Here is a 25,758-nt window from a genome sequence, read left to right on the forward strand (position 1 = left end):
TAAATATTTAGAATTTTCTTGTTTGCTTACATATTAATTTTTAAATAATAATAGTAGTTTTGCTTGTAGTTGCAGTTGTAATACAATGCATAGTTTAGATTAAAGTACCATCATCTTTTGTATTTATGTATGTATATACGAGAGTGTGTGTGTGTGTGAATGTGTGTGACGTTTGCAAGTGAATTTATTTCTTTTTAAAAAGTAAAACATCTTGAAAATTCGAACATCATTTTCGCTAATTATTTTTTTGCCTTTATCCTAACATTTATTTGCTCGCTTGTCGCTTTTTCGCGCTACAAATATACATTTTAATTGCAATTACAATACCTGGCATGCCTTAATTACTGATTTTTTGTGAGTTTTTTTTTTTACTTGTGTATATGTATAGGTAATTTTTTTTTTAGATTTTTTATGTTTTTCTGCAACACGTCTTGCTAAAATGACATAATTACTTTTTTGTCTTTTTTTTCTTTTAATTTTTAGTTTTATGTATTATACTAATATTAAAAAACCTTTCAGTTGCGTCTTAACATTAACAGCTACTATCTCGTGCATGCATACTACCCTAAACTGTTGCTTGTTTTTAGTTTTTCTGCTATTTAATTTTCGTTTTCATTTAGCACTTACTTTCATCACTATCAGCTTTTGCAACATTTTCAGTACCAATTAGTGCTTTTGTTCTATTAGTCAGCAATCATTCAAGTTATACTTGAGATCCCTATACTCTCCATGGCTGGCAGCCTAGCGTTTGTCCATATGCGAAATTAAATAGATTAAAAACACTAAGAATAGAAGTAGACACAATATAAAAGAGTTTACCAGCAAATGTAATAAAATGGGAATTACTGGCTTAGGTAAGCAATCGAATTAGTTCGCTCAAGCAAAACATTGTTAAAATTTTTTACTAATTTTAACTAAGTCAAATAAGAGCTTCGGGTAAAACACAAACAAAGGACAGCGACAGTGACTGGGGACAATAATAATTTCAGCTAGAACACTCCTTCATCTTGCTGCATGTTTTCAAAATGGCGGTCGCGTAACAACTCGCATGCGAAAATCGAGCTACCATTCCAAAAATTAAATATATAACACTATAATACTAGCTTAAATTTCATGCTTGAAATTGAAAATAATTATAATAATGAGGTTGCCAAATAATACGGGAAACGAGTCACAAGATACGACCAGCTTTGGTCTAAACAATTACGGCGGTATGTATGCCTCTGATGCCTAGTCAAATCAAAAGTTTATTTCTCTTAGAATTGAGTGTAAAGAATTGCGACTGATAATGGTTGGTGATGAGTTTTTTAAAGGGTTCAAAATATATATTTATCATCAGACTCAATCAAAGCAACTTTGGCAGTATGCCTCTAACTTTTCAATTTATCTAGCGCAATTTTCGAAGGATCGCCGCCTAGACAAATCACAAGTTTGTTTCGCTTAGAATGGAGTGTGAAGAATTGCGATTGATTATGGATAACTGAGTAGTGTTTGAAACGCTCTTTCTAAAACTATAATAGCAGGGCTATTTCCACTTAAAAGGCTGTTATACTACAACTCCATTACTTGTTGATCTCTGCGCGATATACTGCATGACATTTACCACTTTTTTTTACTGCATTTTGCACTCTCTTGCAACGCGTTACCTTTCTACTTTTACAGCGCATTCTTACTTGCTGCCACGTAAAAGCCATACAAATAGATAGTGTGCTATAGTAGTTACAGTAATGTTGTTGTTGTTGTTGTTGTTGTTGTTGCTGTGTCTGTTGTCATTGTTTTGTTTACACTGTTTTATTAGTATAACTTTGTCACTTCAACTTCAGCTGCTTTTGTTCTAATTTTCAATTGCATTATTTCAAACTTTCGTTAGTTTTCTTAATTCGCTTGCTGTTTGTTTACATTTTTGTTTTTGTTGTATTTTGTTTCTGTTTACTCTAATTTAATGGAAGGCAAAACATGTGCTGCAGTAGACTTTTATTATTATTGGAATTATGATTATGATTATTATTGTTACCGTTATGATGATTATTCTGACTATGATTGGGGTTCTGATTTAGCGGCGGAAATTGATGCTGCTGCTGGTGATGCTGTAAGTGTTGTTGCTGTTGCTGCTGTTGCAAACGAAGATTCGTCAAATTATTATTAGCGGTTGATGGAGGCGGTGCGTGCAATTGTAAAATACTTAAGTCATCAGCTACTGAGTCATAATCACTGGAGTCCTCGCCATACAACTGCAAAGGGAGTGTGATGAAATGAAAGGGAAACTACAAAATAAAATTCATTTTCTTTCTTCCTTTTTGTGGCATACACTTACACGCATATTATAGGGATGCAAATCACATGTCTCGTGGTGTCAAACGCAATCCTCTAGCGACATAAGCAGCGGATTCACATATTCGAATCCTTCGAATTCCGATTGATCTATCTTGTCAATAACGCGACTGTGAATAGGTTGATAAAAGGCAATGAATAATAAATAGTATGTACGTACATATGAAAAAAGTGCATGTACAAAATATTTTTACAATAAAAATGGATGAGATGAAAATATGCAATAGTTATAAATCAAAAAAGGTAAACATATACAATACATAGAAAGTAATACAAAAACAAAATGTCCTTTAAAATGGGACTGTGTTGCACAAAGAATTAAACTACTTTATATCGACGCTGTCTACTTACTCATCATCCGGCGTCAGCTGTACAGCTTCCTCTGTGAATTCGGGTGGGAAATTGGCTAGATCTCGATCAGAGTCTAGGCGCGGCTTAAATGGTGGCGAAACTTGCTTGCGTTCGAGCTGCGATTGTAGCGTAAATATTGATAATGGCAAATGCATATAATGTGTGCCGATTTAGGTGATGATGGGGCGTTTAATTGAAAAGTGCGAGCGAACAATTGAGCGATGTATGGTTTGAATCGATGATTTTATAGAAACAGACGAAGAAATTTTCAATCGTTTGAGGTGACATGTGGCGCATTAGCGGCAAGAAAAAGTAAAATCAAAGGCGATTAGTAGCAAAATAATATAAATTTAATAAAAAAAAAGAGATGATATACTTTTAAATTTTCGAATTAGTTAATCCCCTTGCTTAAGAAGATATTTAAATGAATATGTATTTGAATTTAGGTGACCACTTTAAACTCGAAAGCAAAAATACTTGAAGCTCGAAAAAATTCGTAATAGAAAGTGGAACGAATCGCGAACCGCCGTTAAAAGCATATGTACATGTGCATTTTAAGTGGCAGCCCCTCCAGAAAAATCGATTCGAAAAAAATACACATTTTTAACCTCAACCTTATTTTAGACTAGAAAATAAATTTTCTGTTTTTCTTCTTGCTTGTTGTTTTTTTTTACCGACTAAAATGCATTTGTGAAAAGTGATGATTCGATTATAGTTTTATGAAAAATAAAATTTATGTTACGCATTGAGTTTATGAGCATAGAAAACACCGCTGGAATTTCTTTAACGGAAATTGTTGCACCCAAAAGTAGGCAACAAATAACTGCACCAATCTACAAGATGATTGGGCTGCGTTACTGCAGTAGCATACTTTTGGGTGTGTCCATTAATTTGGCAAATTTTCGAATTTTACTTTGAACGTGAAGTAGCGACTTACAGTTTATTAGACTAAATACTGCTTACCAAAGTCTCGGCTTAATTGAGTAAAATATAATTATGTAGGGTGCTCAAAATTTATACTTACAAAAATTGTTTTTTTTTTAATAAATTTGCTTTTTTGATACAATACTAGTTTATCAAAAAAAAAAAGATAATAAAGTGCATGAAACTCCTATATAAGCATGCAGCTAGAAAGGTATATAGTATGCAAAAAATAGTTTTAATATCCTTACGTGCATATACATATTATTTCAAACATTAAAAATATTTGGTGGTGACGCCAAGAAATTATAAAATAGGTAGAACGGCGATCTAAACTTAATGCATGGTGATTTTTGTTTTAATTATTCTCAGCTTAAAATCTTTATCGCTTTAACAAAAACCAGNGTGGTGACGCCAAGAAATTATAAAATAGGTAGAACGGCGATCTAAACTTACTGCATGGTAATTTTTGTTTTAATTATTCTCAGCTTAAAATCTTTATCGCTTTAACTAAAACCACGTAAGTCAAACTTTCAAACTTTATACAGAATTTAGAAAAGTTTATAACAGATTTTCATAAAAGTTTTAAATTTTTATTCTGAACTTCTACAAATTTTTTTTTGTTTGCAGTTACATGGCTTATGAAATTATAAGCCGTCATCGTTTCGGCACTTCCCGGTCGCTTAAAGAACAATTTTGCATGTGAAAGCAACAACAAAGTTAGCTAGCACGGATAGACGATAGCGAGTTTGGTTGTACCTCATTGAGTTCGTTCGTTTCGCCACTCGCTAACTGTTGGCGAATCGATGACGGCTATAGTAAAACAAGAGCAAGTTTTAAGCGGCTAAAGAATCGCGCTGATTTTTAATAATTTATTTTTTTTTTTTGCTGACGGCTTTTGAGTTTTTTTTTCATTTAACAAGTACAAACGGTTTGCAAACGGTCTTGCGCATTTTATTCTACAATAAATTTACGATTATATGGTACAAAGTTCAAAAAGCCGTCAGCAAAAAAATACTATATTAAAAGGCAGCTCGGTTTTTTAGCCACATAAAACTTGCACTGTTTACTAGAATTTCATAGCATAATTCAGATTCAAAAATTATGAAAATTGGTTGAAATTTTCCAAAGTTTTATAAAACAAAATTGAAAGATTGACTTATGTGATTTTGATTAAAGCATAAACCATTCAAGTAACAAAAAAAATTAACTTGAATAAACATTGTAAAAGTTTCACAAAAATCACCATGAAGTCACTTAGCCTATTAAGAGAATAAAAAACAAATTAGCAATGGAAATTATATGGTTGGCACCACTGAGGATTTGAAAGTTATAATTTTTAAGAACAATATTTAAGCATTTGGCACTTATGCGACTTAAGAGGCAACACTTCTTAAGGGGTTTGAAGTCTAATAAGATAATAATTTTTTTAGTTTGTTCATGATAATTTTCAAGCAAAACTTAAGGGGTTTGTACGGATTTTTCTAGTTTTTTTGGAGCATTGAAGTCTCTACTAGAATTTTATTACAAAAGACCGAACGATTTAGGTGCACATTTTAGACAAATCTATTACCAGACATTTTTAAAACCCATACAACCCCTTAAGCATTATATTTCACATACTTTAAATTTAAGATATTCAGTTAATATAAAACAGTAAATAATTGTAGTATAGCAATAAAAAAAGTGTGCATTCCAACGCCAGCAAAAACATCAATTCAAAAAAACGTGTAAAAACTAAGCGCTGAGGGTGTATGAAATATAACCACTGCATAACCAGCCTGCTACTTGCTACAAACTTACGGATCATCTGGCGTTAAAGCGGCTGGTTCTCTAGTGAATTGCGCATCAAAATTTGTTGCCATATAAGGATCGCCAGGATCAAATGTGGGCTTATATGGTGGTAGTACTTCCTTTTGTGCAATCTTAATAATAATTGTTGAAAATCGATTTCGTTTTTTTGTAAGCACGAAAAATAAACAAAAATGTATTCTTATAAACGCTAACTTTGTATAGTGAAAATATTAAAGAACCTATTTTGCGGCAATAATTTACTTCTTTCGCCGCTACTTTCTGTTTTAATATGAAACTTGCCTGACGGTTTAGCGTCTTCTGCGTGAATAGTCTGTATGCTGAATAGCTAAATATACTATTAACATAACTTTATATGTCGTAAAAAATAAGCCTAATAACTAGAGGTAGGAAAATCATCATCAATTTTCACACATGCAAATCGTGTTAAATTTTTTCGCCAATTATCGAGCACAGACACTCATAATTTTTTTATGTTCGCGACTGCTTAATTTTCCATTTGAGAACCACATTGAAGTCAACAGCTTGCTACAATTCTACTCACCATTTCCCAGTCGATGCTCTTAAAGAACGGATGATTCACAATGTCCATGAAGGCGGACTCGCGATGACAGCCCAAACGATCAGCTGGATTTTTGTTAAGGAAACCTTTCAACACAGACGCTGCCTTGACGCTCAGCGAACGCGGTATGCGTATGGTCTTTTCCAAAATCACTTGGAACAGATAATCTTCAGTATTCTGCAAAATTACAAACAAACATATTACACAAATGCCGAAAATCAACTACCAATACCACTCACTTGATCGGGATTCTCCGATGCGCCCGCAATATCGAATGGACTGCGCCCGGCCAACATCTCGTACAGTAACACGCCCAACGCCCACCAGTCTACTGAGAAACCATAATCTTCACCTCGCAATATCTCTGGCGCAATGTAATTGGGTGTGCCGCAGAATGTGGAGGTCGTATCACCGGGACGTATGCCCTCCTTACACATGCCATAATCGGTCAACTTGATGTGACCTTCATGATCCAACAGCACATTGTCTAACTTCAAATCGCGATAGATTATACCCTTTTCATGCAAAAAATTTAATGCCAAACTAATTTCCGCAGCATAGAAGCGCGCATGCTCCTCGGGCAGGCGACGTTGTCGTTGCATGTGGAACATAAGATCACCGCCACGCACAAACTCAATGACGAAAAAGAGCCGCGACGGTGTCTGGAAGCACGAATGCAAACCCACCAAAAAAGGATGATTGGAGGCCGTCTCGAACACATGCTTCTCCGTTTGCACCCAATCAATATCCTCGTCATCGGTGACAAGCGCTTTCTTAATCACTTTCATTGCATAAATGCGGCCCGTATTCTTCAGCTCGACCATTAACACCTTGGCATAGCTGCCACGTCCAATGACGCGTATCAATTCGAAATCATTAATTGAGTATTGCCGTTGTGTGCCCGGCTCCAATTGTTCTTCGATATTTTGATGCTGTTGTTGTTGCTGTTGCGCATCATGCGGTTGTATTTCTAGCGCAGCTAGTGGATCACATGGATCCACCATGCCATGAACGCTGCCACTCGCTTGCGACGCATAATCGGGCAATGGTGGCAACACCTCCGGCAACTGTTCGGCGAAAGCATCGTCGCGTTCTCTAACTAATGGCTCCACATGTTCGTTGGTGCAGTGCTTCTGTACAAGTTTATGGCATTTTTTGTGCACCAACAATTTGCATTGAATACACTTGAAACCTTGCCGACCCAAGCCCCAGATACGATCTTGACAGTAGGCGCAAAAGGCGCGCTGTGAGGAAACACAAATATTTGTAGTTGCTAATTAGCAGGTAAATAATTTAAAACTAGTGCAGCAGCGAGCGAGCGTGCTTACCCGATTGAAGCGCTTGGCTTGGAAAATGTGCCCATTAACGCGATATAACTTGCGCCATCTGCGTGCGCCACGTCTGTAGATGCTGCCTGCGAAGGAGAGTGGAAAAAGGAGCGATTAGGAAAATTAAAGCCAGTTAGCACTTCATTCAGAGCAGCAAATTTTGAAGTAAAATAATGATTTTCTTCTTCTTGTGAATCACTTACGATCTTCTCCATCACAGGACATGCCAGGTCCAGAAGGTACATTTGGAAATACTGTAAAACGTGAATATGAAAATTGAAAATTATTAAACTATTTATATGGGTAGAGAAATGTATGCGAAATTGAGCTATGAAGTTTAAATAAGTATATAAAAGTATAAATAATTTGTATATTCATAAAAGAGCACACCATTCCAAAGCCTTTTCTCAATGCAGCCTAATAAAACTGACTAGCGGAAATTTGAAAAAAAAAATGTTAAGTAATATAAACACAAAATAACGAGTTTTGCAAGAAAAACCCTTGCCATCACAAGCATATTTATACATACTTATGTACGTACATACATACGTACATATTTAGCTATGTAGTTATTGTGCCACAGAGTAAATCAACAGATTTTCTTGCATCCAAGTTGGCTCCTAACTAATTGATGTACTCTACTCAATGGGTGCATTGTGGAGCACTTCGCAGGGGGGTGCCACTTGTAGCTTGAGGAAGATAATTTGTGTGTATGAAAGTTAACACCGGACGCTTGAAGATGCGCTGAGCATCCGCGAATTTAAAATAAACAATATTTTTTAAGCTGGCTGCCATTAAAAGATCGCTTCAGTAGACAGAAACTTATGGACGTACTTAATTACACAATATTTTGCAACTTTTCTCTTGAAATAGTTGTAGAAGCAATAATTGGCGAAAATAAATGCATTAATTGCCACTTCCATACCCTTAATGAAGAAGATGCTTACTACAGCTTCCAAAATTACCGATGTCCACGAATTCGGTGTTCCATTGGTAAATTGAAGGAGACTTCGTCGCCGAGTACTGCGATTCGGCTCGATGAATGAGCCTCTCGTCTCACTACGCATCAACGTCTGATGTATTTTACGTGGGTATGTGCGACGATGGCTTAACCCCACGATATTCAGGAAACAATGCGTTGATCAGCTCCCCGAAATGCAAGCACCTCATTACCAATCGGCAGTGCGAATTGGACACACTAACCATCTTGGTAGGGTTCGAGGTCTATCTTAACTTCGCCGTACTTTGGGTCGAGCACCCGGTTACGATTCTCCACATCGAGCCAACAAAAGTCCGCTCTACCCACATTCGGTTTTAAACTCGCGAGGAGCCGTACCCAAGAACAGGCCAGGAGAGTAAACTTTAGGGGTTCGTGTTCCCCGTAGTACCAGAATTAAGTCTCCGGTCCGACCTCGTAGCCGAAACTCCTATCAATTGAGTTTCCATGCCACTCGCTTTCACCCGCTCATTTACCCCTCAAACATTTATACGTCTTCGCCGTCTAAAGACCTATCGTGCAAATTCCCAAAAAGGTTTCAATATGCCGACTCGTTGAGAGAGCAGCGTCGAAAATAAATCGTCCAGCTTTTCATCTAATTCCCATCATAGTTAAATCCCGAATGTCTGAGTACATCGGACATTCGCAACGTGTCTGACATGCTCGCTCTTGGCACCATATACGCAACCCTCCGAATCGTGAAGATTCCGTTTATGCATTAACTCGCTGAATAGCCCATGTCCGGTCTAAAGAAAACCCAGACTCAGACAATCTGAAATCCGGAGTTTCACGGAATTAATTAACATTCCGAATGTACTCATAAAAGTCACTCGGCCGTTGGAACTATTGTTCCAGCGGTCCTGCTACTCCTCAGTACAGTCTCCCGAAAGAGCGTTTGCAATCTAAGTATCCTCTTTCCACATACTCTACTTGCCAATAATTCTCTATTTTTTTTAGCCATACAGAAGACGTCTGAGGTGATTTTTTAGAAAAAATATTTTTAAGGACTAACTTTATTTATTAAAAAAACTCGATTTTTGGAGGTTTGTAGATATTTTCAAATCGGTCCAGCTCACGTAAATTTTAATATTTTCAGAAGAATTTCGGCGGAAGTCTAAAAATATAATACATTCAGCCCTATCATGAGTTACATTTTCTCCGAACCGGTTCACTTTTCACGTTTGGTTTCCATGTATGTAGTTACTATGAGCGGAATAAACATTTTCGGGTGAAATTTTTTTCGGGGGAAACTCAGGATAAGGCATATTCTAAATATGTTCCGTGGGAAAAACTGCACCGACTTTTTTTATGAAGAGTGATACACCCTAATGCACATATGATTAATTTTAACCAAAAATTTTGTGTCATACAAAGATTTCGTAAGTAAAGTGTGGAAAATTTTCTGTATTATTCATAAAAAATTATAAATCATAATTTAATCCAAGGACGTAACTGCATGAAACAACATGAAAAATCCACTAAGCCCGTTTAAGTCATCATAAATTCTATAAACCGATTAGTCAAAGATATTTTAATACAAAAAATAATAATTAAAAAAAAAAATACCTAATTATTTCAGAAAACAGTGACAACTATAAAGGATAAGGAATCAAGGTACTAAAGCTTTAAAATCTTCATTAGAGAAAAATGTTCCTAATTAATTATTTTTAAACAAAAATAATGACTTCAGCGGCAACCGCTTTGAAATTAGAGCACGCACGCCTACCTTATCAACCGCATACACTCACACACACACACACACAAATTATACAGGTTAATGGTAGGTACTTATAGTTGAACATTTGTCTGCTGTCGTTTGACTGCGTCCAGCCGGTGAGTGCTTTAGCACGAGGTAGTCTTGAAACAATTAAAATGCGTTTATTTTAAGAACATGCGCATATTTTGTACATTCATACATGTATAGTATAACACACACTAAGAATTGTTTATTTTTCTCTTTTTTTCAAATTGGTGCTTTAATAGCAGTCAACTTAGTTTTTTGTTTTACTCTCCTAAACTTCGTAACATTTGTCCAAATAAAACATACAATTTTGTTTCGTTATCTCTGGAGATTTAGACATACATATGTATGTACATATATAAATAAACATATGTACAATCACATCGATTACAATCACTGTCATTAATGGCACAGCAACACTTCCAACAACTAAACGACCGACCGACCGACCGACCTCCTCCAAACGCAACACAACGGTCACCGATTTTTTTAAACTAAAGTTAGTTGGCAAAACTTTATCAGCATGCACCCAAACTAAAGAAATTGAGAGTTGCGAGCATTTGGCGAGCGTGTGTTAAGGGAGAGCAAGAGTGAGAGAGTGGGTGTGGGGTGTGGGTGTGGGTTAGTGTGTGTGTCAAAAGCACTTTCTGAAGTACATAATATTCTTTTGTTTTGTTTGGCNGCGACGTTTCACGACTTCACCATACACACATATGTCTGGCTCACTCTCGGACAGTAAACTTATACTATTTCCTACACTATGGTAGTAGAAATTAGCGTGCGACTAATGAGGCGACCAAGCTAGGCAATTTAAAAGAAGTAAGTGTAATGCAGCTTCACAAGAAAGGTGATTACGTTAACGGCAGAGCGAAGGCCCTATTTTGATTATAAAAGTTGTGTGTTTAATATTCTCTTTTCGAACGCTTAACAAGCGACATTGAAAGCGTAAGGATCCAAGGCAGTGAAGTAAGAATCGTGAGTCACGTTAACCTCACTTGATAATGGGTTCCTGGATATAGCAATATCGGAGGAAACAAAATTGGGAATTAAATGGCTGGACATGACTCGTAGATGCAAATCGCTGAGGCGAATAAGACTTGTCATCTTTCTACTGAGGGCAATTAACGAATATGCCACAGCCGTAAATAATGACCTATGGACCAACCGAGAGGGATGTTTAGTCTCAAGGTCTTTAGGGCCAGCGCTAGAAACGAATTGAGGAACTTTTGAAGTGGGAATAAAACTCGGACTGGAATTATTTATTAAGTCACTGCGGGAGGGGTCCATGTTACCAGCTCCACATCCCAAGGAATTGTTCTGCTCTCTTTACTAAGGAATGTAAACGTTAACACCCTACTTTAGATCTTAAGGGTACTGGCTAGCGAGTCATAGCGCATGCTGATGGCATTGGAATCACAGCAATGGGTAAACCATTAATGCCAGTTGAGCGAGAGACTACTAATTGACATCAGTCTACGAGGAAATAGGCATGCATCTCACCTCCTGCTAAACGCAAATTGACATTTTTCTTCATCGCGGAGGTAAACACCAGGTGGGTAAAAAAATTTGTATAAATTTATGCATAATTCAATACAACATTTAGTTTGCATTAAATTATCGTCCGTCATTGTTGTTGTTTGCTATGTTTTATGACTATCAGCGGTCAATCGGTTCATTATTTTTCTTATTTATTGAAACAAGGTCATTTCAATTGGTCTCAGTCTCGGTATCACTTTTGTATAGAAATTGCAAATGTCGTATGTTTAATTCGAAAAAAAATATTATCATAAAAAATTGATCGATTACGTGGCAATTACATATTTTAATTTATAACTGTTAAAGCTTCTATTGCCCAACAGAAGCGCTGAAGCTTGCAAGTATTTCCGGTTAATAAAATTTACTATGGGACTTTGTGTGAATGAAGTGGTTTAACCTTGTGTGCGAGTGTGTGCGTGTGTGTGTGGGAGTCGGTCGAGCAGATTGTTGATAATTGCATCAGATCAGATTAAATATGAATGGAACAGCATGTTTCCTGGAAGCTTTGCATTAGAGGACGCTTGAATTATATTACACTGCACAACAAAGTTCTGTTGTGTAAAATATTGTAGCCGATTCTTATAAGATTTTTCACGTAGAATCCGAATCTGACCGTAAAGATATTGGATTGGCTCTAGTTTTCGAGCAACTTAGGGTTAAAGGAGCCGACAAACGCGTTTTTTGTCAAATTGACACTTTTTGGAGATCGATGCCCCTTGACTAAAAATACCTTGAAGTTATGTGTGGAGTTAAGGAAGGCACAGCCTCTAAATTGTTCCCTGTTATGAGTCTTGCTGTAAAGAGTGGAGTGTCTTTCTGGATTACAATGTGTAGACACGGCATACTAGAAGCCACACGAGAGCCGCGATTGTTGTCGTACTCATCGCACCATCGATGACCACGCTTGACTACATACTTTTCGTTGTAGTTTTTGATCAGCTTGGTCTGCGTGGACTTTACTTCTAATACCATACGGTCGCAGCATATGCTGGGGTGGGTTTGGAAATGGTATCTTGCCATCTGAATAGCATTATCTACGTATGAAGGTGCGGATTCTATGAGAGCTTGTCATTAAGAATAACTCCATGACATTTCTTTATAGAAGTGTATCTTTTCTATTTGATGAAGGAAAGAGTTAAAAAAAAATATTACGGACAACTCGTCAGCAAAAAATTAATTCGAACATAAGGGCTAGTTCACACAAAGTGCTTATAGTTGAACTGAGAGATTAGCTGATCAGCAGCGTAATAAGCGCTGATAAAACAAATACAGCTCGCGAATGAAGGTGCACACACCCGAAGTTTTTTTATGAATCGATCAATTCATCTCACAGTCTCTTTTACAATACGAGAGTGTAGCTATGTACAATTTGACCAACTTTTCTATGCACGAGAGGGTGCCTCGAATTTGAGATGCATAATTAGGCGGTCATTCTCAACTAACAGTAATCGTTGACTTTTCTCTTTTCGCTTATGTTTATTCACGATGGGCGGCTGAAAAAATTTCGAATAAATTTTATTTTCGAGCGAAACTCAGGATAAGGCTGATTGTTTTGCTCTGTTTAGATAGGCATTCACCTTTTATTTTTCATGTTCGCAAAGCAAAAATTAATTTATAATGAAGGCAATCGTTCTCGCTTTCACACGCTCAATACATCACAATCAATTTACTATTTGAAGCGTCTACGTGAGCCAACAACCATTTTAACCAATTTTATTTAAATTTATCAACTGAACTGAATTGAAACATAATTTTAAACGACATTTCTGGCAATTGTATATTCACTAAATTGATATTAGTCAAAATTATTACTTCAAAATTGTACAATATGGCTTTAACAATTTATACTGTCACTTTAATTGATATCTTCGAATGACAATATACAAATATCAATAACAAAAACAATAACAAAGAACAATTGTCTGCACAAGTGCCTAAATTAAGACTTCATTAAGTGGTGAGTCAAAAAACGAAGAAAAAACGATGGACATTGGAATAAGTTTACATATATAGGTACATACATATGATGCATATAACCCGTTAGTACTAGTTCAATCTAATTGGAATTGGGAAAAATGAAATTAACAAGGGATAGAAAAGAATTGTATACATAGCTTGCAGAAGAAAAAATACCAGACAGCAGAAGTTCATAAATTAATTGTATGCAATGAGCAATAGAGCTGACGTTAGCTAATTAAATACATACATACAAACATATTTCTGGAATTAATTTAGTAAAGATTCGGAATTTACAAATTATTTTCAGTAGGTTAGATTCGAAAGCGCAAGTCTTTCACAGCTGCACAGCTTACAGTAATACATATGCAAAATAAAAGTCGCACAGCGATCTTAGTTCGTATGAAAGGAAAGGAATCTAAATTAATACAAATAAATATATCGATAACGAAAAATACAATCGCTAACGCTAAATATATCGATAACGAAAAATATACCGATGAGGATACATATATCGATAAATAAAGATGTATCGCTAATAATAATATCCATAATGATAAATGTATCGATAAAGAAAAATTTATCGGTGATAATTATATCCATAATGATAAATGTATGGACAATGATAAACGACAAATATATCGCTAACGATAAATATACCCATAACGTTAAATATACTGATGACGATAAATACACATATAACGATAAACACACCGACAAAGATAAATATATCGATAGCGATACATATCGTCGATGTTTTTGCAAAACCGCCTAAACTGCCGTTGTAGCAAAAATGAGATTTGGTAACCCTGAACTCTATGCATTGAGATTTATGCATAAAAATCTTAAAATCGTTATTAAAACAACAGATTTGTAAATTAATAGCTAGAGAAAATACCACCTATCAAGGCAATCCCTTCAAACAAACCCCGTTTTTTCGCTCTCCTGTAAAATTTGAGTGGCGTAAGATAAGCGGTTTTGCAATTGGTCGATGGGCGGTTTTGCAAAAACATCGACGATATGTATATACATACATATATCTATAGCGTTAGATACCTATGTATGTATATTTAAAAATATGTATATCGATAGCGATAAATATATATGTATTTAGATAAGTATATCGATCAACTTATCGTTCAATTTACATACTAATAACTAGGGTTCGAAATTTCAGACTTTGGTATCGATACTGAGTACTCATTCTGGCATCGAGCTCATGGTATCGATACTCTAAAAGTATCAGGGAAAAAGTATCGATACTACTCAGTATCGGACTCATTAAAACACGTTTTTTGGGATACTAAAATTATTTTATTCTTCAATCGTATATCTACTAGTTATTTCCTGAAATTAAAACAAAATAAATTTAAAATATCTGATTTTTATTTCATTGCAAAACTTACTTTCACGTTAGAAGTAATTTAACGTTAAATGTATGTATATATGTCATTTACTTTCACGAATTTCAAGTTTTATTAATAAATTTTTGTAAAGTTTTAGGGTATGCATTTTTGTAGCCTATTTAATTTTAGTATAATAATGTGCAAGTTTGAATTAAAAGTCGACGGTAGTAGGCTACACGTAAATTTGAATATTTTACAAAACTGCATACCCAAAAAGTTTCTAAAAATTCTGCATTTTCGTGAACTTTGCGTAAGGTTTTATGGCCTTATTCATAAAAAATAAAAAAGGTTCATAAACTGAAAAATGTATGAAAATGTCATTTTATTAAGCTCTTTAAATTTACTTTATTTTTTAAGAATAAGGCCATTAAACTTTAACTTATTTGATTTAGGTTATGCAACAGACTAGACACAATTTCAGTTTGTTTTAAGTGATGGACAAAATTTAATGATAGTAATCCATATAAGCAAAAAAAGCAATGGAAGAAAAAATTTAAAAAGTGTGTTTTTTAAAAAGTATTCGATACTAAGAGTACTTTGCAAAGTATCGGGTAAAATCACCAAATAAGGTATCGAGTATTAAAGTACTCATTTTAAAACCCTTAGTATCGATACTTACTCAATATCGATAGTATCGTTCGAACCCTACTAATAACACATCGGTAACTCAAACGATAAATGTACTGATAATTGTAAATACGTATATCGATGTCGGCATGGATTTTTAAAATTACACAAGCAAACAGTTTTCCATCGAAGTTTCGTGAGTACTGATTTATGTTTAGTTTTTTTACTATCACTGTCAAACATTGCCAAAGACTTTTACAAATTTTTTTGGCACGTTTTTACAACAAAAAGGCATTAACATCTCTTTTAGAAACTCAATATTTATTGCAAAATTCCACCATACTAACTTCCAACACCACCACTCATGAAGAACGATGAAGTTTGCAGGCCATAGAGAGAGGCAACCTCACAGATACCACTCCACATGATCATCTTTAGCGGGTACTCGGGTGTGTGAACTTTAATCTCATCGGCTGCGCAGCAATGACCGCGCGAAAAGACGCTTTTCTTTGATATGATATGTATTTGAAGAGCTAATAATAAACTTTTTTTTAATTCTCTTCTTTTTCACAAAAGCGAATTGCACACTTTCGCAATGGAATATGCAATACGAAAAACAAAGCAAAATTAAATCACAAGAACCGCTTAGCAATTTTTTCTCAGAAAATTTTTCGTGTATGCTTTCTTTTTTTCTGGACTTTACCAACTTTTTATCATAAATTTTTTCTCGAAATCAAGCTTATCACTTTTGTATTTTGCGACACCTTATTGCTAAAACAAAAAATCCACAATGCCCACTCAGAGATAAGCGTTATTTTCTGTTTACGATTTCCGATAGCTGAGCGCAAAGCGACAGTGTAAAAGAATTCTTCAACAACACTTGCTCTTTCGACTCCTTCAGCTGCCAGAGCAGTGGAGAACGCTTGCACGCTTGTGAATTCTTGCCCGTGAACTATTTTTCAATTGTCACAATAATCGATCATAGACCCACCACCGAAAAAAGGAGAAAGAATAAAAGCACCAACAGAATCAAAAAACAAAAAAAAAAAAAAGAAATTGTCGCTGTCAAATGTGCCGCAACCGCAGCCACAGCCAGCCGCAACAGCCACTGTCAATACTCGTATGCCAAAGCGCGAAGACAGTAGCGTACTTACTATGTGCAAATGCGAAACAGAAGAGTGCGAGTATGCATTCGCGTTAAGATGGTACGCGAAAATAAATTGAAATTAAATGAACTGTTAATGTGTTAGTACAGTACTAAATAAAGCGATTGTATGTATGTGCATTAGGGTGGTCCTTAAATCAAGCAAGCACATTTTTACATCAGATTTCCCAGGCCTCAACCCCTACGTCGATGCTACTATAGTCGAAGATATCACATATAAATTTTGATCCCGATTGAAGACGGTTAAGACGTGTCGCACAGGGGGCCAAGTTCAGATTCCCCTATGGAGACCCAAAAAAATTAAAATTATTATTTTTTTCATCTAATACTCAAAATCGAGAATACCATTGTTGAAGATATCACGACTCCAATCGAGTCCAAAATTTATATGTGATATCCTCGAATTAAGAAGTATCGATTTTGGGTATTAAATGAAAAACAAAATTTAATTGTTTGAGTCCATAGAGGCATCTGACACGCTTTAACCGACTTCAAAATTTATATGTGATATCCGGGACTTTACTAGTATCGATTTTGGGTATTAAATCGAAAAAAAAGTATTTTTAATTCTTTGAGTCCATAGAAGCATTCGACTTTTTCCCCCCTGTGATATGTGATATCTGTTACCGTGGTATTAACGATTGAGGGGGTGAGACTGAAAAAAAATCGTTCATTGATTTTTTAAGACCCACCCTAATGTGTATATGCATATAAATATACATATGTATATAATTCTTGAGTGCTACGTTCTATGCACAAAAATTTCCTCGCTCCGACAAAGCGTCCGCAAGTATGTATAGCTCTCCGATTTTAAATATTTTTTTCATTTATTTTCTCCGTTATATCAATTTGTATCAGCTACCTAGCAGGAAGCTCTCTGATGCTTACTCAATACTCAGATACAGCGGGTGAGTGATTTAGTAAAGTTTCAAACCGTTCTTTAGAACTGATGTGAATAATGGAGTGGTAGACATGGAAGAGATAAGTGACATGATTGAACGAAATCAGCGGGGCTGAACTTTGACAGAAGAAAAATAACTCCGAAAACTAAAAACCTACTTGAAAACCCCACCACCACCACTGTATGTACTCTGCAGGAAAAAGGTAGTGGCAAAGATAATTTTTTTAGAAAAACATGGTTCATACTACAATAAAAAAACATAAAAATATAATTTCTAAACTGGGATCCGTACGATAAGTCGAAAATAAAAATGTCGAAAGAGAAATGTCGAAATTTAAAAATTTTTTAAATCTCGAAATAATGTTTAACCGAAACGCAAAATGTCGAAATCGTATGCTTTCGAAATGAATAAGGTCGAAAAAAATGCAAAACGCGTAAATTGTCGAAAAAAGTCGAAAAAGTTGAATGTGTGAAAAAAAATAAAAATTAAAAGTGTTCTGAGTAGATTTTCAAATGTTCTAGAGTTCCTAAGATGGAAAAAGAAAGTTCTGCAAAATTACGCAGAAAAAAATTTTTTAACGTGTTATTTAAATTGATTTTAACTTTTTGAAAAGATGGCAACTCTCTAAAAATATTTCTACAATAAAGCATTCTCGTTTGATACCCACATTAAAATATTACGTTTAAACTTTTTCAAGGAATTGATTTAAACTTTTTAAACAGATAGCAACCGTCTTAAAGTATATTTAGTTATCAATTAATTGACTTTTACTCTTTTAACAGGCGGCAACCCTATTACAAAATACTTCCGAAATATATAGTTTCTGAACCGCTTTCGCTTGCTAATATTTTGTTAAACTTGTTAATTAATCGGGTTTTTTTTGAAAGAGGTGGCAACTCCAAAAAATATTTTATATGTTAGTATGTTATATCTATATTCCAAATTTAATTGAAATATATCCAGACGTTTTAGCGTGAACGAGCAACAAACATACTCACTCACAAACTTTCACATTTATTATATTAGTACATAGGATTAGTGGAATTTAACTTAAATAAATCAACCTGTTGAAATAATGTAATGAATGATGTGTAAAATTCGCGCGAATTTTACACATCATTCATNCTTGTTAATTAATCGGGTTTTTTTGAAAGAGGTGGCAACTCCAAAAAATATTTTATATGTTAGTATGTTATATCTATATTCCAAATTTAATTGAAATATATCCAGACGTTTTAGCGTGAACGAGCAACAAACATACTCACTCACAAACTTTCACATTTATTATATTAGTACATAGGATTAGTGGAATTTAACTTAAATAAATCAACCTGTTGAAATACATTACATTACATTATTTCGATATTTTTTTCGACATTTTTTTTCGGTGTTTTTAGTTTCGACAATTTAAATTTCGACGTATCGCACCAGACCCTTCTAAACTTTGTGCAAAGCTAAGGAAAATTCAATAAATTTTCATGCAAGTTTTCAACTTAGTTAGTTAAAAAAACCGCGTTAATTTTTGAGAATTTTTTATTAAGAGGGGTCACGAAATATCCTAATGGTTTTGCAAATCTCGAATGATCCCGAGAAGTGTTGAAAAAAAGATTGTAAAATCCCATAAAACTTAAAGGTCGCGTTTTCTGACTCTTCTGGCTTTTTCCTTATCATGAGCAATTTGGTGCAATTATGCATTTTGAAGTAAAAAAGCAAACAAATTTAGTTGACTTATATTTTTTTAGCAAGATGCTTTTTTCCGCTTTTTTATGGTTGAATTGAAATGCTAAGTTTGCCTTTTATTTTTTCGATAACTGTTACTTTTCATCTTTAAAGCATTAACCAAAAGCAAAGTCAAAGTTTAAATATGTTTTTGGATGTGAGAATTCCCGAAAAAGATTGAAAGTTCCGAAAAGACCCGGAAAATTTATAAAAATTCCCAAGTTTCTCAAAAAGTCCCGCAAAAATCAAAAAAAAAACTGTCAAAAAGTTCCAGAAAGTACCAAAATTGCCGAAATAGCCGGAAGCGTTCCAAAAAATTCAAAAAGTTTTTAAAAATTTCCGAAAAGAAAAACACGAAGGGTCTCGCAAAATCCTTAATGGTCTTGAAAAATCTCGAAGGTTATCGAAAAGGTTTAAAAAATTCTAAAAATTCCCTGAAAAGTTAAGGTCCAAAAAGATTCATAAGAGAAAAAACGATAGTATTCGAAAAAATTCGCAAATTTTCCTTAAATATCCAAAAATTCAAAAAAAATAAAACACGACACGAGAAGACCTCAGCAGTCTGCAGAAAAACCCGAAAATTTTTTTTTAATTTCAAAAAAAAAAAACAACATTTTGCTTTTTTAACAAAAATTATGGATAGTTTTCTGTTAAAAAAGTATCAACCAAGCATTGACTTGCCTTTTAGCCTTAAAAAATATAATGCAAAAATTAATCGGTATTTCTTGCTTAAAATATTTTTTTTTTTTGTAAGTTTGGGGGAAATCATATACAATGGGAGAGGGTTTTAATGGTACCTTCGAAAAAAATAACTGCAGATTATTTGGTAATAACACTCTTTTATACGCTTGCTATGTTAATTGTCTTCGTCATGTTAACTAACAGACAACATTTTTTACAACTTACTCTGTTACACTATGTAGTGTTAACTAACCGTTGAGACCCTATACCTGAAAGGTTTCAAATCTTTCGTTTTACGGTTAATAAGTTTACACCTTCTCCTTCTACATATACATACACGTCTCGATATATACATACAAAGAAATATAAGGACGTTCTCTATTATAAGTGCATACTCATGACAATTGCACTTGTCACCGCAACAAAATTTAGATTCTTAAGCACACTTGTTACTCAGCACACATTCATACATACATAGATATGTGTGTACGTACTTACCTGTTGCATAGGCTGGTTCGATTTCCTCCTCCGAATGCAAATGTTGTTGCTGTTGTGTTGGCACAGTCGGTATAGGAACAGGTATAGGTAGACGCTCATAGTGTATGCATTCATGGTGATACTGATGATGATGATGCCCATTGTGTATGGTGCCGAGTGTACTGCTGCGTCCGCCACCACTACCACCACTGCCACTACCGCCACCACCGCCGCCGCCACCCATGCCACAAACATTCAAGCCACTACCCTCGCTGCCGTGCAGACTGGTGCGATGTGGATTCTCCACTATGCCGCCGCCCATCATGCTCATGCCTATGCCAACAACGTTCATGCCAACACCCGCCGCCCCACTTATGCCACCAACGACACTGGATGTGCCCATGCGACAGCCGCCGACAAAAACACTGCCACCACTACCACCACTGCCACCGCCGGAATCGTCAGTGGTGGTGGTGTTGGTTGTTGTTGTATTCATGGTATTGTGGCAGCGATTGGAACAACGTCCCAGCGAACCGCTGCCACCGCCGACGACGCTATGGTGCCCAATCATGCCTATGCCCATGCCGATGTTAACGCCAACGCCAACGCCTCCTACACCACCGATCATATGCGCCGGCATATGGCTGCCAGCGTTAATACCTCCCATGCCCACGTTCCCGCCGACGCCGCCACCGGCACCCATTGTGGAGCCGCAGCCTTGACTCGAGTCTGAACCGGAGTCATGACCCGGACAAGCGCCAGCCGAACCGGGTCGTGAACCGATCAAACTCATTGTCGAATGGGGCGGCGTTATCGATGTAGATGTTTGCATGTAATGATGCGTATAAGGATGCGGATGTGGTACATCATAGTCGCCGGTATCAATAGCGCCCGACAGCATGCCGACACTGCCGCTTGTGCTTGCGCCGCCGCCAACACCGCCACCTGCGCCGCCGATGCCTCCAGCGCCCATCAAGTGGCCCATGCTTCCCTGCAGACAACCCATTGAGCCGTGCGCACTGCCCGGTCCGCCGCCACCGTAGCTACCGTGATGACTACCACCATGAATGCTACCATGAGCGCTACCGCTGCGGCTGTGCAGCGAAACGCCACGCGTCAACGTATTATTTGCCGATTGTATCGATGAGACAACAGCGCCACGACATAGAATATCCGACAGCTGATTGGCCTGTAGACCGTAAAATTTCGACTGAATTTCGTGTTTGCGCAATAAATTAACGAAAAGGCGATGAAGTTGATTGATTGGTTGGTTGGTTGGTCAGTTGATTGTGAGGTGGAATGTGTTGCCACCGTTTGTGTGTTTTTTTTTCGAAAATTTTATTTTTGTTTCCAATTCAAATACGAGGCGTATAAGGTTGTGAGGTGAGTTGTAAATGATGAGTCCATGCAGCATTTAATGGTAATTTTTTCGATTTGAGAATGCATTGAAATATATATTTACTTGGAATTAATTCAAGGACAGAAACATATATCTTTTTCATAATTCCAACGATTTATTTCATTTTATATTGTTATTTTTTTTTAGCATAGATTTCAATAAACCAAAACGAACATAAGAACTCAAGGTGTAACGAAAAAAAAATGTTTATAGGAAAAAATTTAATTTAAGGATAATGCCGAATTTCCACCAGGCATTTCAAGACAATTGCTTTGTGCCGTTTAAAAACGCCATTCGATCCCAACTTTGTCATTCAAATTCTTGGCTCATTTAGTGTCCAGTGGAAATTTGGCATAACGATCATCACATAACCCTACAAATAAGCAAATTCTTTGCTTGCATCATTGAATCCGAAAATTAATGTCAGAATTCAAAAGTTATTGGTCTTTTATTTTTAACCTCAAAAAACTTGCTATCATTTTGGAGGTTAGAGAGATAAAAATAAAAATATAAAAAAAAACTTTTGAACTCTGATTGCAGATTCGTATTCCGTAGTCAGAATCCAAAAATTGGTAGGTCTTTTCATTCTAGCCTTAATAAACTTACTATAAATGCACCATAGAAGTAAGGAAAAAGCAAGATAGCTTGATTGTTGATTCGGATTCCTTTCTTTATGAAAAAATAAAAATTGTAGAACAGTGTTAAATACAGATTCTGGAAATATAGCACAGTCTCATTTAATTAATTACTTCTTTTTGATTGTCGAACAAATCTAGTAGTTCCCTATAGATTTTGAGTTCGTGGATCCAAATGGAGTCATAATTCAAAAGTTGGTTAATTTTTTTTCTGTCTGAATAGAATGTCTTATAAATGTATCAAAACAATAAGGGTTTTAAGGTTAGAAAGGAAAAGAGAACGTAAAATTTTGAACTAAAATTAATTTATTCCCTTAAGATTTGACCGAAAATGTAATGATCAGAAAAATATAAATAAAACATTAACCATTTTATGGCAAACATGAAAATTTAAAAATTTAAGTTTGATCGAAAAGAGAAAAAACCGCGTGTTTTAGAAAAAAACATAAAATTTAAAAAAATTTAACAAAAATTTAATTAAAAAATATCTTTTGGTTACTTTTTGGATCTAACAACAATTTACGGTGGTGGAAAAATAAATGGTGACACGACATTTTAACAAATTTTTCCAATTTTTCTTTTGTTTATTTAATATTTGTTATTTTTTATAAAAGTATAGTTCATTATCAGAAGCTCGGCCATACACTAACATATGTGTAAGCATGATAAAAACATAGCAAGGTAGAACCGTTCTCTCAATTTGTCGGCCATGATTTTTTTTTGAAGTTTGCCAACATTTTAAAATCATATAAAAGTGAAAATAAAAAATTGAAATTGTTCGAAATTGTTGTTGCTTGAGATTGAAAATGAAAATGTGTGTGTGAGTTTGTGAGTAAATTTAAAAATTAAATGGTTTGGAAGCGTCAAGAATCGTCGAAAAAGTGTCTCTCAGCGGTTCTACCTTACTATATTTTTATCATGTGTGTAAGCGCCAATCTATTATTATTATTATTATAGCTCATTATCTAACAAAAACCATATAAATTCATAATTCAAACTTTGTACAAAAATTAAAAAAATTGCATATTTTCAATACTTTTATTAGATTTTTCAGATATTTTTTGAGTATGCAATTTTATAGTCCATTAAATTTTCGTGGAATAAAGTGCAAGTTTGAAGTTCCCAAACAATCGCGTTGATTTTTGATAATTTTTATTCTGAATCAATATTTTAAAAAATGTCGTGTCCCGATTTATTTTTCCAGCACTGTATATTTAACAATTTAAGCAAATATATAAAAACTAACAAAATGAGAATAAAATATTAAGTAAAAATAAAAAGTACAAAATAAAAATAAATAAAAAATATGGAAGATTTATAAGACATAAAAAAATTAAAATATATACATTAAATTAAATTAAAAAACAATTAAATTAAATTAAAATAATAAAAAACATATAAAAAAAATTTATTAAAGTAAAATTAAAACAAAACAACTTATGGAAAAACCATCAAGTATTATCGAAATGAATTTAATCTTAAATTTTTGTTCTTATCATGATTCGGTCCCCGATATATTCACTATATATACATACAGATGCGTGCAACTAATTAGCAACGAAATTCAAAACGATATTGCTTGCAAATTATGTTTATTTATTTATTTTTAATAATTTTCATTTAAAATATAATTCAATCTATATCAGAAAACACAATAACAAAAGTTGCAAAGCTTGCACAAATTTCAAAAAAATTAATCAAACTTCAAAAAATTGTCATCAAAATTTCCAAACTTTTAATTGGACTATTTAGAAAATTTTCGGGTATGCAGTTTTGTAGCCCATTCAATTTTAGTACAATAAAGTGAAAGTTTCAAGTCGCTAAACATTACCGTTGATTTTTTAGAATTTTTTTTGTGGAGGGTGTTGCGCATTTTCTTTCATATAACACATGATCAACATTTTTTTTTACATGGAAAAAAATCCGCAACACCCTCGACAAAAAAAATTCTAAAAAATCAACGGTAATTTTTAGCTACTTGAAACTTCCACTTTATTATACTAAAATTGAATGGGCTACAAAGCTGCATACCCCAACATTTTCTATATATTCTAATTAAAAATTTTGAAATTTTGATGACGATTTTTTTAAGTTTGATTAATTTTTTTGCAATTTGTGCAAGCTTTGCAACTTTTGTTATTGTGGTTTATGTTATAGATTGAATTATATTTTAAACGAAAATTATTAAAAATAAATAAATAAACATAATTTTCAAGCAATATCGTTTTGAGTTTCGTTGCTAATTAGTTGCACGCATCTGTATGTATATGTAAATATATATGTATGTATATACACACATATATACGGACTTATATGCCTATAAATATTCACAATTTTAGCCCTACATCCACTCACCTGTGGACTATCCAATCGGTCCAACGACTGTCGACGCGACGGATAATCATCCAAATTAAGTATTTGTTGTGCGGCCGGACAATTCTTATTCGAATGTTGATGCAAATGCTGTTGTGAGGAAGTTAATTGAGGCGGCGGTGGTGGTGTAATCGAACCGCACGGACTGCCCGGACATGGACTACCCGGACAGGGGCTACTACAACGACTGCGACATGTTGGACTATAACAGAGATTTGCTTGCGTGCCGGATGGTGTATTCGGACAGGTATTAGAATTGCCACTGCCAGTGGCTACGCCGCCATTGCCGCCACTATTAGCATTATTTGCCGAAGCCGAAGCCGAAGCGGCAACTGTAGTATTTTGCGCATTGTTGCAGGTTGTATCCTCGTCCTGTTGCATTAAATTCACCGGCAAAGGTGTACATTGCGTATTGCGACGTGGCGAACGACCACGATCCACTGTGGTGGCACTCCAATAGCCCCACGCCATGTTGTGGTATGGAAAATAGTACTACTGGTAAGGGGGGAGGACTTTTTTCGTTTTTTTGGTATTCGGTTATTTGCGGCAAATTTGTTTTTATATAAAATACTTTTTTTTAGTTTTGGTTTAATTTTTGTCTTTTTTTTTGGATTTTTTTTTTGTTTTTTTATCCTTTGAGCTCTATGGTTTCTTTCAGTGACTTTGTTTTTGTTTTTATTTTCACTTTTCAACACTGTTTATTTTTTATTTTTATTCTTCATTGAAATTGCAGCAGCCTTTATTAAAATATGCATTAGTTAAGCTTGTGAATTAGCACGTTCTCATAAAAAAAGAATTGCTCATACGATATGGCGTACACAATGCTCTTCGGTGTATCACTCATACGACATGTCGAACACTTTCAATACTCTGATATTCTGTGCACTTTAAGTTCACCA

The 25,758-nt window shown here is 34.9% G+C and overlaps 1 protein-coding gene across 1 annotated transcript; it reads right to left on the minus strand.

Moving 5' to 3' along the window:
* Window positions 1-372: 372 nt before the first annotated feature.
* Window positions 373-25,445, minus strand: LOC108365803 (protein kinase C iota type). The gene is made up of 9 exons (XM_017619965.1): window positions 24,842-25,445; window positions 20,474-21,662; window positions 7,509-7,559; window positions 7,306-7,391; window positions 6,217-7,221; window positions 5,960-6,154; window positions 2,683-2,798; window positions 2,315-2,441; window positions 373-2,231 (listed from the first exon to the last, which is right to left on the minus strand). The coding sequence occupies exons 1-8, from the start codon at window positions 25,328-25,330 to the stop codon at window positions 2,354-2,356; spliced, it is 3,219 nt and encodes a 1,072-aa protein (XP_017475454.1). The 5' UTR covers window positions 25,331-25,445; the 3' UTR covers window positions 373-2,231; window positions 2,315-2,353.
* Window positions 25,446-25,758: the final 313 nt, after the last annotated feature.

The sequence above is a fragment of the Rhagoletis zephyria genome, unplaced genomic scaffold (assembly GCF_001687245.7).
Source record: "Rhagoletis zephyria isolate East Lansing unplaced genomic scaffold, Rhagoletis_zephyria_1.1 Rzeph_scaffold_02006, whole genome shotgun sequence".
Classification (NCBI taxonomy): domain Eukaryota; kingdom Metazoa; phylum Arthropoda; class Insecta; order Diptera; family Tephritidae; genus Rhagoletis; species Rhagoletis zephyria.

Excerpts from the sequence above, each read along its gene's own strand:
- LOC108365803 (XM_017619965.1), bottom strand. The coding sequence starts at position 25,330 with ATGGCGTGGGGCTATTGGAGTGCCACCACAGTGGATCGTGGTCGTTCG. Across the intron at positions 21,663-24,841 it reads ACCGATTGGATAGTCCACAG|TCGAAATTTTACGGTCTACA; the intron begins GTGAGTGGATGT and ends CACGAAATTCAG. Across the intron at positions 6,155-6,216 it reads CATCGGAGAATCCCGATCAA|AATACTGAAGATTATCTGTT; the intron begins GTGAGTGGTATT and ends GTAATTTTGCAG.